The sequence below is a fragment of the Gymnoscopelus microlampas genome, assembly GCF_963454915.1.
Source record: "Gymnoscopelus microlampas genome assembly, chromosome: 3".
Classification (NCBI taxonomy): Eukaryota; Metazoa; Chordata; class Actinopteri; order Myctophiformes; family Myctophidae; genus Gymnoscopelus; species Gymnoscopelus microlampas.
Window position 1 is genome coordinate 51,040,544 of NC_139940.1, and position 16,824 is coordinate 51,057,367.

At 43.3% G+C, this 16,824-nt stretch overlaps 1 protein-coding gene across 4 annotated transcripts in view; it reads right to left on the bottom strand.

Annotated features, from left to right (window-relative positions):
• Window positions 1-1,247: 1,247 nt before the first annotated feature.
• arnt (aryl hydrocarbon receptor nuclear translocator) overlaps window positions 1,248-16,824 on the bottom strand; it is a 30,170-nt gene continuing 14,593 nt past the window's right edge. Inside the window, exons 7-20 of one of the 4 annotated variants that reach the window (XM_084053809.1) lie at window positions 16,202-16,304; window positions 15,675-15,740; window positions 14,821-14,906; window positions 14,529-14,605; window positions 13,607-13,741; window positions 13,397-13,471; window positions 12,761-12,912; window positions 12,007-12,108; window positions 10,351-10,432; window positions 9,300-9,565; window positions 7,810-7,972; window positions 7,307-7,484; window positions 6,933-7,057; window positions 1,248-5,261 (exon numbers count right to left, since the gene is read on the bottom strand). In XM_084053809.1, the coding sequence (XP_083909935.1) occupies window positions 5,178-5,261; window positions 6,933-7,057; window positions 7,307-7,484; window positions 7,810-7,972; window positions 9,300-9,565; window positions 10,351-10,432; window positions 12,007-12,108; window positions 12,761-12,912; window positions 13,397-13,471; window positions 13,607-13,741; window positions 14,529-14,605; window positions 14,821-14,906; window positions 15,675-15,740; window positions 16,202-16,304 (1,694 nt within the window). In that variant the 3' untranslated portion in view covers window positions 1,248-5,177. Of the gene's footprint in view, window positions 5,262-6,932; window positions 7,058-7,306; window positions 7,485-7,809; window positions 7,973-9,299; window positions 9,566-10,350; window positions 10,433-12,006; window positions 12,112-12,760; window positions 12,913-13,396; window positions 13,472-13,606; window positions 13,742-14,528; window positions 14,606-14,820; window positions 14,907-15,674; window positions 15,741-16,201; window positions 16,305-16,824 lie in introns of all 4 variants that reach the window. The other 3 variants (XM_084053810.1, XM_084053808.1, XM_084053811.1) reach the window with 3 other exon arrangements.

Here is a 16,824-nt window from a genome sequence, read left to right on the forward strand (position 1 = left end):
GCAACACTGCTCAGATGCCTGGAGGCCTTCCGTGTCAGATTTGAAGGACAGAGTGCCACTGCTAGCCTGGTAAACCCTACCTCCAGAAATCTCAATTGTATTTTATTTCAGGAGTGAGTCTGGCCTGCAGACCTATAGAGCGTCGCAGTTCCGCCACTTCCTGGTGCCGGAAGTAAATACTCAATGCATTTTTCCCATTGACTTTTCCAAAAATATTTATATCAATCAATTTAAGCCTAGAATCAAGCCATCCAGGATACTGGTGAATCATGACCATAAAACCTTTTTTTCTGTGATTTTTTAAAATTTTATATTTAATGATATGATATACTATATTTAATAAATACCCTTTGTTTTGCCGTTTTCAAAAAAGTTTTTTCACAGAATCAAACGTTTTATGGTCATGATTCACCAGTATCCTGGATAGCTTGATTCTAGGCTTAAATTAATTTACATAAATATCTTTGTAAAAGTCAATGGGAAAAATGCATTGAGTATTTACTTCCGGCACCAGGAAGTGGGCGGGAACTGCGACGCTCTATATGGGCAATTTGGCTGTGGGCTGGAGATGGGCGGGAGTAATGTAGCTTTAATGTCCAAGTGGCCCTTTGATGTCCAATTAAGCCACTTTAGGCTGCAGTGATTATCATCAGGAGTAATTGGTTTGTCTTTGATGTTAATGAGCAGCTTGTATGAAAGGTGTATTGATTAATGACGTGTGAACCACTCTGGTTCCACCTGATTGGCCTACCCCCGCTGTCAATCACAAAACAATGAGCGAGGACGCTGATTGGCTCGGTTAGTTGGTAATTCCGCTAGAAACTCCCACAATGGGCAATCAGGCCAGACTCACTCCTGGAATAAAATGGAAATTAGATTTCCGGAGGGAGGGTTTACCAGGCTATGCCACTGCTGCCACACACAGAAGTGCTGGAATGGACAGGCAGGCAGGCAGCTGCAGTATAGTAGTCTATCCTGAACTAGCCTCGGAAACCCATGCTTTTTTTTTAATCCTGAACCAACATCAACTCAGGTGGCTGGGGCATGCCATTCGTACGCCCAGCCTTGACTTCCGCGCAAAGTCCTCTAAGGCCAGAGCTACACCTTGGTTCTAAGACCAACTGAAGACCACGCTGAAGTATTAATAGTATAGAATAGTATAATGTATCATGGTACATGGCTATTATCATGCATGTATTCAGTATATAAATGGTATTGCTTCTAAAGTATAATAATGACTATTTTTGACAATATAACAATTTAATAAAAAACAAAGAAAACATACATTTGTCTGCCTCTGCTTGAACAATTCTTTTCATATACAGAATATTCATATATTTGTGTTTCTATGTGATATAAACTGCAGTTCAAAACCTGGATGCAGAAAAAACAACCTGACCCTCCAAACCACATCGTACACACACACACACACACACACACACACACACACACACACACACACACACACACACACACACACACACACACACACACACACACACACACACACACACACACACACACACACACACACACACACACACACACACACACACACACACACACACACACACACACACACACACGTAAAAAGGATGTAACCACTTTAAACCTGGTGTCTCCATTTTGGGCATGTCATTATAGGCGACAATTTTCAGAAATTGTCAGGAATTTACAGGGAAAAATCATTGCAGTTGCATTGCAACACATTGTGAGATCATACTTTTGGAAAATAGGGGCTCAAGTGGTTAAGCAATTTACCAACCATTAAAAAAATTCAAGTCTCCAAAACCTTTGCGTGCATAATGTTTCTAACTAACGTGATTGTCCGACACAGGAAGCTCTTTCTGATTGGATGTGATGAACAAACACTTCAGTCGACAGTCCAAAATGTTTGCATCGCTGAGACAACATCAAACATGATGTCACTCTTGTTTCAAATTCAACAAAACCCTGATTACACCGTTATCAAAACACCCATATCAAAAACAGCCGTCATTTAAAAAGGAGACCAACAGACATCAACATTTAAAAGAAAAACTCAAATTACAAACAAATGCCACTTAAACGTTTACATCGCTAATAAACCATTCCATTTTCAAATAATCAACAAAAACATTTAGAATCCTCAAACAATGGCTTTTAAAAGTTATTCCTGATTGTTAATTATTGCCATAAAATCTAATCTTGGATTGTATTTTTTTTTCTCTCCCGTCTACGACAGAAGAGAACCCAGGGCAACAGACGGAGAATGGAGGACATAAGGAGTGAATGACGTGTGTGACGTGCTCTTCCAACTAGCAGATCATATTAGCAATTAAAGAAGTTGACCATGGAAGTTGTCCCAGTATGTTTTTCTCACCATAAACTAGTGTACATCAAAGCTAACAGCGAAGTGACACTTGTTTTGTTTATCTGGTCTCCGGGAAACATTCATGTATTGTTTTTTTTAGCATGTGTTCATACACTTGATAATTCAATCCAAACGCTCCCACATGTCTCCCTGAAGGTAAATGTACATACAAACAAATATTACCCTGAATAACATTGACAGGTGTGTGTCTGTGCGCGTGTTTAGACATGCAAGGTCCATGGTGTGGGAATCAAACAGATAGAAGGGCGGGCGGACGGACAGACAGAAGGAGGTGGGTTTGCGTCTCCCCTCTGTTTCCTGAGAGTTTTAAACCAATGAACCTATCAGATCGATCATCGAGAAGCTATTGGGGATCAATAAGAGGCCCAACACGATAGAGCTCCTTATCAAAGCCTGAGAGAATGTAGTACAATTATACGATTGAAAGGCCTTCGTGCATGCGCGTGTGTGTGTGTGTGTGTGTGTGTGCGTGTGCTTCTCTCTAGCCATACGTTGTACTGCGTGATTGTGCGTTCATTGTGTCACATACTGCTCTGTACAACATTTTGCCTGTAAGAATGAATACAACATGACCAATACAACATAATCAATACATCAACATGCTGTCAGGAACAACCCCTAAAGCCCTTTACATCTGCTTGTGTTAATCAATACAGTACATGTAACGTACAGTATGATCACTGGAGCCAATCTACTTTCGATACACTCCAGTGTTAGAGCTCTTCACGCATCCAAAATGATAGACACCCTAATAGACCCCTGAAATGTGTCCAGTTGGTCCCGACATTTCTTTTAAAATGGACCCATTCAATTCTTTCAGAGATCCGATTTGTATCGAGATGTCACAAAACCGACCCAGATTGTTTGACCCGACGAAGCTAGTAATAATTAGGCTACAATTGCTATTAAAATGTCGTTCTACCAGTAGACGCCACTTATAGGCTACACCATAATGGAATGGCAGCTACGTAGCAGCCTACAATGAGAGACGATTAAATTAAATTGCACCCATACTGGGGTCTGGGGTATTGGGGTATCGGCTCGGGTAGACCCGTGAAGACCTCTATCAAATGTGTATGCTCACTGGAGCCAATCTACTTTAAATACACTCCTGTAATAATATGAATATCGTCTGTCGGGTGGAAACCTCACATAAAACTGTTACTTTTCAGGATTCAAATTAAAAAAAAACAGCAAAAGTAGCAGATCTACAAGCTCAAAACGCGCCGCTTCGCACCGCGTTTCGAGCTTGCAGATCCTCTACTTTTCCGCAAACAAAAGAACAGACAGACAGACAGATATTTGGTTCGTGGTCGGACATGATACAAGACAAGCAGATTGTCCTCTTTGTTTTCATCCAGGCAACATATCTTGGATTCAATCATAGTTGATGCTGAACAAGACTTTAGTCTGGGGTTGGGGTGGTAATACGGTATCCCTGGGTGTTTGAAAATAGCAACAGAGTTTCATTACAGTCACACATACACCAGCTTTACCTCCGGATCATTTTCAGCGCTTCCGTGATCCAGACTGTATGACCGAAACATTTGAACATTTTTGGGAGGCAACAGTCTGTCTCGCGAGACTATCTCCCCAGCAACAGTGCCGATGTGGACAGGCAAGCTGCTGGGGCGTCTCAAAACTGGAGCCTCAAGACTCAGAGTAAGAGTTTTATTTCTGAGGCTGTCAGAGCCTTGAAAAAGGACATTATTTTTTTTCTTCCAACCTTAACAAAACTGCCATCAATATGTATGTATGTAAACATCCCTTATTGTACTTTGCATATACTGCACTTGCACTAATCTCTACATACTGTGTATCTAATGTATATATTATGTACTGTATGTATATATACATTTGTATACCTGTTACTAAACATTCTCTACATCCGGCTATTAAATTATTCTCCCCTACTCCCATCTTACCATCTTTCTTAACCAGTACTATTCTCATCCGTTTCTTTTTTATTATTATTACAGTATAGTATTGTCATCTTGTTGTACTGTACATTGTGTTGTTATTGTACAGTCTTGTGGAACATGCCACACCAACATTTCATTGCTTGTACATATTATGAGTATATGTCAAATAAACCCTTATGTTTATGTAAATACATCTTATGAACATGAACATGTGCAGTGGTTGGAGGTGGTCTCCATACTCCATACTCCATACTGTCCGGTAAGGACACCTACAGTTTGAAAAGTGGTATTGCCTGACGCTCATAGGCCCAGTATCTCCCCTGTAAAAAGCGGGGATTCTATCTTGGATGAGCGTCAACATGTTTGGTCGCGGGGGACCCGGGTTCGAAAATGCAACGTACGGAGTGTACCTTTACTTTAATCACCCAGTAATACCGTATACCAGGGTAATTTTCGGGGAACCGTTTGACGGGCCGAAAAAAATTATACCGCCCAACCCTATTATACATATACAGTAGCTTCAACATGTGAGACATGTTGCATGGATAAAAATACATTTATACAGGAGAACCCTGTCCTCCACGCAACACAACACACTGTATGGCTTTACACGCTAATGTCAGACAGACAGACAGACAGACAGACAGACAGACAGACACACAGGTGAATAGTTTTAGTGTCTCATTATGGGAGACAAACCCATCATTGGATTCTCTGATGTGAATTAACATATTTAACATGAAAGAGAAACCATCAGATTCAATTAAACAACAGTCAAACAGGAGAGGAGAGATAAAAGACTAGATTAAAAGATAGATATGAGAGAGAGAGAGAGAGAGAGAGAGAGAGAGAGAGAGAGAGAGAGAGTTGTGCTGACGTGGTCATTCATTGAAGGAAGGGTAGATTGGAATCTCAAAGTCATCGTTGTTGAAGTTGGGGGGCTGATCGAGAATAGACAACACATCCTAGAGAGAGAGAGAGAGAGAGAGAGAGAGAGAGAGAGAGAGAGAGAGAGAGAGAGAGAGAGAGAGAGAGAGAGAGAGAGAGAGAGAGAGAGAGAGAGAGCAGAGAGAAGAGACAATGAGTTAGTACAGAGAGAGAGCAATAGAAGGACCTTTCTACTTTGACAGACAGACTGACAGACAGAGAGTAAAGATGCATGGAGGGCTCTGGCGGCCCCGAACACGCGTGTACTAATAAATCATCTTTCCACCATAAGTCTAAATTCATTATTTCTCTGTGATGTAAATCTGCCACCTACCTGGCCCGCAAGGATAGAACTTATTAATCATTATTATTACGAAGCCAGTTTGTTTTTGCTGCAATGTACAGTAGGCTGCTTTCCCGAATGCAACTCTTGAGATACAAATAGAACCAATTTGCACACGCAATGGACTATTGGACACACCTGGCAAACGCATCCAAACTCTCACAGGAAAAGAGACGTTCGTGTCTTACGTATCCTTGGTGAGGATACAATAAATATAAGGGGAAATGATTATAAAGAGGACACAAAATGTATCCACAGCCTACAGAGCCTCGCAGTAAAATTGCAGAAGTAAAAATCCATTCCATTTCCACCATGGGCGATTTCATTATCAGCCATAATGTCGTAACAATCTGATGTACACTTACCATTAGGCTCCTGGTTGTAAAATGATGCTATAGGCTCCTTAAACGGATAGTCCCAATCCTTGATTCTGACCGGTTGGTTTCAGTTTATTAGACGTGATAAAATACACTATAATCTACTACTTAGATCAGCTTATATCAATCACAGGTTCGTTATTTGTTTCTAGCTTGTTTTCATTACAAGCCCCGGCCGTGTGGGGCTTCTAAGCACCGCCCACGTAGGACGGCGAGTGACTGAGGGGCTTCGGGCGGGGCTTGTAAGGAAAACAAGTGCTCCCCATCCCTCACAAACCACCCTGTGCTGGATTCTTGGCTGCAAAGCTAAGTACTGTAGCTATAGGCTAGCAGTTTACACGGGAAGTTCACAACTAAATCTGGCTTTATGAGATTAAGCTAGCAGTTAAGTTTTGTTTCTCTATGCGTTTGTTTGTGAAACGAGGACGTCTAACACACAGCCATCTCAATTGACTGGCTGAGTAAACAGGCACTAGTCTCTGTCAGGAGGACGTTGCTCTTCCTGGTAGCCGGTAACTACTTTCTTGTAGAAGTTGTTCTTGTAGTGAATTATTAAGAACCGTTTTTATTTGGATGTGTCTATAATTTTCATGTTGCCATATTTGTAACCGTTTTAGAAAAGCAATAACCCACGCGAGGTCTCAGTTTACCTCCCCTCGCGAATGTCACGTGTGGTTTTACTTCCTCAATCATATAGCCCGGAGGGCTTTTTTTTTTTTATAATTCTTTTTGGCTGGAATGGTTGGAAAAGTATGTCACAATGGCTCATGGGAGAAGTAGTTATTTTGTGGTTTCCAAATATGTTTTGTCAACATAATCAAATGTCTTAACCGAGTAATGACCGCAAACTGATGCGCTATTATTTTATGAGTAAAAAGTTTATGACCCAAATCCCCTCGTCCGGCGTGGCATCCACGGCTATAAACGTGATCTGTGCATCTCTAACAGACAGACAGACAGACAGACAGACAGACAGACAGGTATCGTACAGGGAACATGTCCTGTGTGTTGTTGTGTGGAAGTTGTTGTTGCGTGTTGTTGTTCTGCTGGTTCCACTGGGGCCACACTGCCTCTGCTGGTCTGGAGGAGAACTGCACCTCGGACTGGGAACCAGCTGAGAGAAAAACACACACAAGCACGGTTTATTCACCAGGTCACCACTTTTATATAGGATATTCTGCATAATTGCTGGATCAGCTTATATCACTGGTGGTTCTAGCTGGTGGTTCTAGCAACATATTTTGGCTAAATGCTACAGTTTACAAATGTGTGTACAGAACCACTTCCATATATTTTATTGATAGCGTAACCTGCGGGTGGCGCCTGGAAACGCCACCCACACACACACACACAAGCGGCATACCATATCCGTTGACGTTGAGACTGGGTCGGGTGATGGGGGGGTAACTGGGAGTACTGGGAGGGGGCGGGGCCACTGCGCCAGCGGTCACCTGACCAAACGAACCCGACGACCCTCCGTACCCACCCCCCATCGACACGAACTGAGGAGACATGGACTTCACTGCCTGGGACGCCACCTGCTGGAAGGACACACACACACACACAAAATGTGAGTGTTTTTGTTTTTGAGAAAAAAACGTTCAGAACCCAAGATATCGTGATTCGAAAATTTGCTGCTCCATTCACTTCTTGGTTAACTTATTACTTAAAAAGGCTGTATCTCGGCTCCTGTGTACTTCTTTTTTTACTATGTATTTTTGGCCAGAGTGAAACCCGCTGTGATTAGCAACCATCAGGGGATCGATCATACTGGAGATATTCTGTGACTACTTCAAAAGGTAAGAAAATCAAAAAAAATCGCTGGCAGTGGGTGCACGCATTCCAACCTCCCTCTATCTATCATACCTGGTTGTTAAAAGGGGGCGAGGCTCCTGTCCATGCCGTGGCTCCACCGCCCTGCAGGGGGCCGGCGCTGGGTAGGGGGCCGCCGGGCAGGGGGGCGGTGGACGAGGTGGGGGGCGGAACTCCGTTCTGCCTGGAGATCTGGGCCAACATCTGCCCTGCTGACCTGAGGACACAATGCAACCAAAGATGGTGGATTCAGAAAGATACGCCATCCCAATTGGAACCACTAGAGGTGAATTGGTACACAAATGGAATACAAATGGTATCCTAAGTGGGCTCCGTCTGACGGCAGATCTCGTGAACGTCTTATGTTTACTGGTGCTAGATCTCGCGAGAATGTGTTGGTGCCAACAGAGAAAGATCGATAATAAAGTAGATGTCTCTCTCTGAAAAAAGCTATATTAGTGTCAAAACAATTTGGAAAAAAATGGCGAGGCGATTGGGTCCAATATTTAATTAAGTGACCATGATGGGGCTAAAGAATGGTTCAGAAGCTGTGTTCACGTTCACTTCTCCTATTGTAAATAATAGACTCCAACCTAATTCCGGTCTCCTAAAAAGGCAACCGCCTACTTCACGCAGATACGGGAAGTAAACCGGAGATGGCTTGTCTTTCTTTTTTTTGTCTTGGATACATACAACTACACTGTCACATGACCTGAGGACACGACAACTACACTGTCACATGACCTGAGGACACGACAACTACACTGTCACATGACCTGAGGACAAGACAACTACACTGTCACATGGCCTGAGGACACAAGACCTGGGATTCATTTAGAGGTGGTTTTGTTGTCAAATATCAGAACAAAAAACACAACTAAAAGACCCCTGGTAGCACCTCCCAGAAGTCATGCTGCTCTTTATGGCTGGGCTGCAACTATTGATTATTCTCTTAGAGATGATTCTATAATCCTATAGGCCTACTATAGTATCGAGGAGGAGCAGAGTCTAGTGGTTAGCTTGTAGCCTGCTAACGGATGAGCTACATTAAAGTCAGACAGAGAAGCGGTGACTTGCGCACAGACACTCGCTTGTCTAGCGACTCACTGCCGGGGCACCGGCCTAGTTGTCAAGTGATTTCTAAACCCATCCATTTGTTGTAAAAACCTTGTACGTACGCAGAACGTTGAGTGAACTAACACGAGCGGCCGGGAACGTTCGTTTTCAACGTAACTCTTTGGCCTCGTACACACATTTAAAGCACTTCACGCATGATTCATGGGCGGGGTGAAGCCGTTTCAATTCATTCCCAATGGAAGTCACGTGGTTTTGATGCGCTGACTTGTCGCATGGGGAGGAGGGGTGAAGCCATGCGACAAGTCAGCGCAAAATATTTAATAGAACGACTTTATGCGTGTTGGCGGGCAAGTGGACTATTTAATAGAACGACTTTATGCGTGTATGGCAGGTAATGAGTTAATATTATCAATAACTTAATAGTGAGTCATCAACACACACACAAACACAAAACGCAGTGTGTGTACCTGTATGAGTCGTTGGGGGTGCGTGTCGGGGTGTAGCCGTTGTTCTGGGGGTACATCTGGCTGGGCGGGGTGGAGGTGGAGGGCAGAGACTTGGACTGGTCCGGACCTGGACCCGCACACGGACCTGGCACCGGGACCACACCGGAGACCGGACCAGGAGCCACCGGAACGGGACCACCGGGGTACATGGAGGAATACAGATCTGGTTTCTCCAGACCTTTACTGTGGTCCGGACCGGCTCCTGCCGGAACGGACTGGACAGACATCTGAGAGAGAGAGAGACAGAGATAGAGGGAGTTAGGGCTGGGGCAGTGTGATTTCAAATCCATATCATGATTATTTCAAACGTTTGCCTCACTTCCGATTAATGATCCATTGTTGTTATTTTAACCCATTAAGACCTGGGACGCCTCTGTGTCACTTTTTGACCTGAGCTAAAAAGCATTATTTTACACTTTGGCTATTCAAAAATGGCAGATATACAAGCTCATAGCGCGGCACCGAGTGCCGTGCTACGAGCTTGTAGATCTGCTATTTTTGAAAAATCGAGAAAATGTGTGCAAATTAATATATTTATATTGTTTTAAAGCGAACATTTTTAACTCAAATCTTTGCTTCTCACATATTTTGAGATGGGGGTCCGTGGCCAAATACATATCATTTTGGGTGTCCTTGACATGAAAATGTTTGAGCACCACTGATATAGATATTTGTTTAAGAAAACTGTTGGGATTTAGAAGATATTTGTAGAATCGGCTTCAGGTCTTAATGGGTTAAATATTGAAAAATAGCCGATCTACAAGCTCAACAATGCATCACATCCGCTATGTTTGCATTTTTTTTTTACACGTCACCAAATGTTTTCATGTCAATTCAGATACATAAAAAATATATATATTGAAAAATATATATTTCATTAACCTACATGAGCAACTGGTGTGTCTACTTACCGTCCGAACAACTTCTCATGTCATTTTTGTCCACACAAACTCAAACACACACACACACACACACACACACACACACACACACACACACACGGTGCACTGACCTGTGGCATGGTGATGGCTCCTGGCTCGTAAACATTTTCTCTTCCTCCGCCGTCTAACTCTGCCTGTTGCTGCTGTAACTGCCTGCAGATTAACAGACAGACAGACAGAGGTATTAAAGTTAACCAATTGAACGGTTTCTTTTCCAGTTGGCCACGTTTCCTCCACCGACGACTGAAAGAACACCCCGACACCATCACCGTGGCAACCGTCAGGAGACGGCGCTAACATGCTACACCGCTAAAGAAGCTACACCGTCTGACCTCCATGTTAAAGGGATATGTCACCAACTAATGCAGCCAATACCCATTTAGTCTGTACTTATAATATCACAGTCATCAAACATTGGTTTATTTCATAAATACCGAATATATTCAGGTTTCAATTTGTAGAGGCATTTTCTTATCCACTTAAGCGCTATATACTTATTCGAAAAATGGCCAAAATATCTGATTTACAAGCTCACAGGGGGTAGCACCACGGCACCTTGTGAGATGTGAGATCGGGCCGGGGTCCGATTTTGACACAAGTTGACAAATTTGTCCAAACTGTGGTAGTGATATTATGAAACATAATTATCATATCTATCAGACAGTCTACATTTCCAAAAAGGAAACACATTTAACCCATTGAGACCTGGAACGCATCTGTGTCACTTTAGATTTCTTCGGCTATTCAAAAATAGCAGATATACAAGCTCATAGCGCGGCACTCTGTGCCGCGCTATGAGCTTGTATATCTGCTATTTTTGAAAAATCTTGATTTTTTTTTTTTGGGGGGGAGGGGGGGGGTTTCAAAACACTGTTAGGATTTAGAATGTTTTATTTTTAAGAATCGCCTCAGGTCTTAAAGGGTTAATTCAGTCTGACCAGAAGCATGGATAAAATATATCCCACTGGCCATAAAAAATATGTTGACCGTGGGGGGAGGTATAAAAAAAAAAAGAAGCATGGATTTAACCCCCCGGCAAGGAGTTCAATATTTGTTGGGGAATCAGTTCTACTATAGGCTGAGACTCAATACAGTACAGATGCATTATGGGTGAAATATCCCTTAAACTTCACCTGTCACAACATTAGACATAACACACACGCGCACGCACACGCACACGCACACACAATAATATAGGTGGCCCAACGATGCTTTTCAGGAAAGGAGCGTTGACTCCGTTTTACATGGACCCTAATATTCAACTTGTATTCAGAATGACAGCTCAATCAGAATAAAAATATTTTATGTGAATACCTCAAATGGAAGAGAATATTCTGACCTGAAGGAATTCTTGAGAGGGGTGGTACTGTATAAACCTTTTGATATTCAGAACAATCAGCATGAAAACATTTATTCTGCTTGTTTCTCTCTGGTTGGTTGGTCTCTGGTTGGAAAATATACACAGTCATTGACTTTTAACCTTGATTTGACCAGGAAGTCACCGTGAAACCATCACGATCTAAATGGTGTATGCAGCCATGGTGTTGATACTGGTACTGCTGCTGAGTATCTCTCTCTCTCTCACACACACACACACACACACACACACACACATGTGTTTTTGGAGGTCAGGTATTCCCAGTCTCCCGTTAACGACCAGTAAGCCCCTGCTCTGGTCCATGCGGCGGTGAGAGGGGGAGGGGTTTATAGAGGTCAGGTGGTCTCACCTGCTGGCTACCTGTCCGCTGGTGGGGGGAGCAGAGGGACTGCTCTGTCCCAGAGAGGAGGGGGGGGAGGAGAGAGGGGTGAGAGAGTCCTGGGAGGACGTTCTACTGACCCCCCAGGATCAGAGAGAGAGAGATGAGGGGTGGATGGAGGGATGAGGGGTGGAGGCATGAGGGAGGGAGGGATGAAGGAGAGAGGGATGGAGGGATAGCGATGGAGGAAGGAGGGATATGGGTTTATCATGGGGGGGGGGGGGGGGGGGGGGTAGAGGTAGAAGGAGAGATGATCAACACTGGTGTATTATGGGATGGATTTACAGATGGAGGGAGACAATGTTAACAGACAGATTACTGGATCACAACAGTCTTTCATGAGCACACACGCAAGTGCACAAACACATACACACAGAGTTTGAAACGTACAGCTCCGATGTGTGTGTGTAAGTGGATGTGCGTGCATGTGGCAGTATAGTAGAATTTGAGAAATAGAAATTGTGAGGACCATTTTCCCTGGTCGTCACGTGTAAAATGGTTGATTTATGGTTGAAAATGATTTGGGGAGTTAGGTGTACGATTAGGAAAAGTTTCAGATTGGGGTCAGGGTTAGGATTCCACATTTAGCGGTTAGGTTTAGGAGTCGTACGTGATTTATCCTTAGTTTCGCGCCGGTATTTTTCTGCAATTTTCAATGGCATCCTACTTTTTTTTCATGTCCTCACAAGTATGGTAGTACAAACTTGTGTGTGTGTGTACTGACTTGATGTTGGCGTTGGTACAGATGATGTACTCGATCTCCTCGGAGAAGGGGTTCTGGAAGGTGAAAGAACTGGTCCGCATCCAGATCCACTCTCTGCTCTTGGAACGGAACCGGAACATCACCGACAGAACCTGACCTTTCAACTTCACCACCTGCGCACACACACAGAAGATCAGAGATTAGGTATATGCAGGGATTAAATAACTAATCCACTAGCCTAAAGGGGAATTCCCCCTTGAACGTGGGAGATATTAGGCTTTTTGGTCATCAGGCAGAGGCTGTGAGCTACTCTGCTACATACTGTAGGCAGTATGCATAACTGTAGTCCTGGGTTTCCTGTTCCAGTTCATTTCCCCATACTTTGGTTTGATTGGCTGAGCAGCAGGTTTGAACTGGAAGCACATGTGAAGGTTTAATGTGTTTCCAGTTCAAATCTGCTGCCGTGCCAATCAAATGGGTAGGCAACCTCCTCTCACATGCTCTGACCTCCAGACATTTTGTGTCCAGAGGGGGAAGCCGACAATGTGAACTATGCTGTTTTTGTTCTTGTTGTTGTTTGTTTTCTCATAGTCTTAAAACATTGCAACTGAAAACATTATTCCACTTGATTGAACACAGACAGACAGACAGACGTACCTGCTGAAAACTGTCTCGGAGCAGACCCTGGTCTTCAGGATGAGCTAGTTCTAGAATGTTCTTACCCAGGAGTTCCTGAAAGACACACATGTCACACGATACTGCGGTCTGTGTGTGTGTGTGTGTGTGTGTGTGTGTGTGTGTGTGTGTGTGTGTGTGTGTGTGTGTGTGTGTGTGTGTGTGTGTGTGTGTGTGTGTGTGTGTGTGTACCTGTGGCTGGTATCCTACGGTGTTCATACACCTGTGGTCTACGAAGGTGAAGGTTCCTTGACAGTTGTGACGAGAGATGAACTCCACAGGAACACTGATGCTGTTTATGTCCGACTCACTGGGACAACATGTCACCTACACACACACACACACACACACACACCAAAGATGTTCATATTGTTAAGCCAAACTAGCAATAAAGGCAAAAACAACAATAAAAACAAAATATTAGTAGTGCTGAGCAAATAAACAAAATGATGGGTCAAAAATGGACTGAGATGGGCTAAATTATTAGAAACATTTCTCTGAGCTCGGTGTGAAGCATAGACTGTATAAATGAGATGGACAAACCCCCTCCGCTGCTTTCTACAGACCGAAAATGAATCCTTTGCTGCTGACTGTGGCTCCGCCATCTTTCACTACGCGTCAGAATGAGTTCAGACCATTATTGGTTGGGTAACTTGTCAATCAAGAGCGGGGGGCGGGGAATGAATGCTATTGGTTGTGTAGCGTGTCAATCAAATCATCCCGCCCCTCCTAGAGAATAGCCTACTTTATCGTCAATTTTATAATAAATAGAACCATAATTTAGCAAAACGCATATCCTGATGATTGAAAGGAGACTTTAAACTAGCGACTGGAAGCATATAGAATTTATGACAATTTTTATTACAGTAAGAAAATCGAGTCTGAAAGTTGGTAAAAACCCATCGGCTTGCGTTAAAATAAATTCTTTCGGAACTCACAGGTCGGCACGGGTGAAACAGCGCCTCTCGCTGGACATTTACTAAACATCCGGGTTGGCCTCATAGTAAATATCTCAGCCTTGCCCCTTGGTGTGAAGTGGTAAAAATAAAAAACTCACGCCCACACACAGATATACTCACATACAAGATGCATGCACGCACACACACAATCTTACCTGTAGTCTTCCGATGGCCACTAGACAGTATCGACTGTTCTGCGTGTTATCAACTTCCTCTTCTGTTAATGACACTCCTAACACACACACACACACACACACACACACACACACACACACACGTCATGTGTATGAAGACTAAGATGGTAGGCTGTTTGTGATTGCGTTATGGCGTGTTTGATTACATTATAGTCAGTGTGTGTGATTGTGTTATGGCATGTTTGATTACATTATAGTCAGTGTGTGATTGTGTTATGGTGTGTTATTGTGTTAGAGTGTGAGTGTGTGTTACCAGCAGGGGGCCAGGACTTGATGTAACCGCTACAGTGAACCACGACGTACTGGGGTTCTCCGTCCTTCACAGCTCCCAGTCCATTCCTACAACACACAAGTAAACTATTACATACATACACACACACACACACACACACACACACATGTCGCCATGCGATGCATTGTGAGCTTGTAGATCTGCTATTTTAGCTACGCGACACCAGCACACAACTAAGTATAATTCAGGTTTAAGTCTTCTTTGTGTAAGACAAAGGCAACATCCACCCATTTTATTATAGTACCTGCTCCTAACATAAACTGTTTTATCTCTTTTATGTGACGGACCTTTTTTATTGTTTTGTCTTTGTTTTTTTGTGTTGTTGCTCCCTATAGGGCATAGCATTCTCCCCACTGACAGTCTAGACAGTTGTACAAATATTAATCCAAACAAAGAAATCTCCTGTTACAGGGGTTGAAGTCACCAATTTTGTTCAAATGTGCGTGCGGGGGCCTAAAACATATACATTTGGGGGTCCTTGACATGAAAATGTTTCAGAACCACTGGTTTGGAGTATGACTCTGAATACAGTGACACTGACGCATGGGATGACTCTTAAGTGACCAAGGGTTAACGATAGTAAAGGTTAGGAATGGGGATCAAAACCCAGTTCTATTAAGCACACGTTTCGGAATTTACTGAGTTAATTCCTTATTGACCCCAAATTCAATAAGGTTTTTAGCTTATCGATACTCTTCTTGAGTCTAGCGGGTTCTAACAGGACGTCATGTGTTGAGAGACAAGAGTCATGTCTCATATAACCACTGTAGCATCTATTCAGGAAAAATTATAGCTTCAATAAAACAACATCTCACCTATTTCTGGTTCTGAGGAAGTTTAGTCTGTTCATAGACATTGGCTCTACTGCACAAGATCCACACCTGGACACACACACACACACACACACACACACACACACACACACACACACACACACACACACACACACACACACACACACACACCTCAGTGAATGTCTGTGCATCACAAAATACATCGTTATAAAAAGCACAGAGGTAATTAAATTAATAATTAATTCTTCTTTTGTTTTTTCCTTTTTGAGGCTCCTCACCTGCCAGTGAGGAGCCCCCACCGAGAGGACGTGGAGCCTCCGTCTTACTCCTCCCGCCCAACACTCCCCGCTGACAGGTGCCACCCCAGCCCGTAGGAGTATGTGCAATGACCAGTATCACCCTCCCCGGCACTCGACAAAGCCAGATGCACCACGGTGGATTCAAACCCACCCGAGTGCCTTATGGAAATGCTGAGATCAATCGCCATTGAGAAAATTACCCATTTAACATCCCTTGTAATAAGACATTAAGTGTAAAGTAATACGAACCTCATTCTGCAGATGAAGGAGCGGCGTGCGCCCATACCCATCCTCACTGAAGACTGCTGTCCTTCTTTCTTCACCGTCCCCGTTTTCAGGTCCAACATCCTCCCTGAAAGGACAACAAAAACACAAACATGTTATGTGAGCTTGTAGATCTGCTATTTGTTGCGCTTGTTGAAAGTTTTAATCGCCTATAATAACATGCCCGAAATAGGGACACCAGGTTGAAAGTGGTTAAGTCTGTCTGTCAGTTTTATAAATATTGAACCAAATGCGTGTGACTAAATAATACAATGGATAGATTGGAACACAGGTTATTTTTTTCCATTTCCTGAAAAGTAACAGATTTGGACATACACGGTTTCTGCCTGACAGCGACAATATTCATTTCCACAGTTTATGGTGCTTAAATTTGTAATTACAATTCATAATAATGCATGCTGGGCTTGTAGGTCTGCTATTGTCGAGGAAGAGACTTGGTGTGGAGGGAAGTAAGTATAGACCCCTCGAGAACCCCGGAAAGTAAAGTATATTGTTGCTGTCGGGCAGAATCCTCTTACCTCAATATTTTTACTTTAAGTAAACTAATGCCCTACGTGATCATACTACAGCTTTGCGGTGCGTTTTGA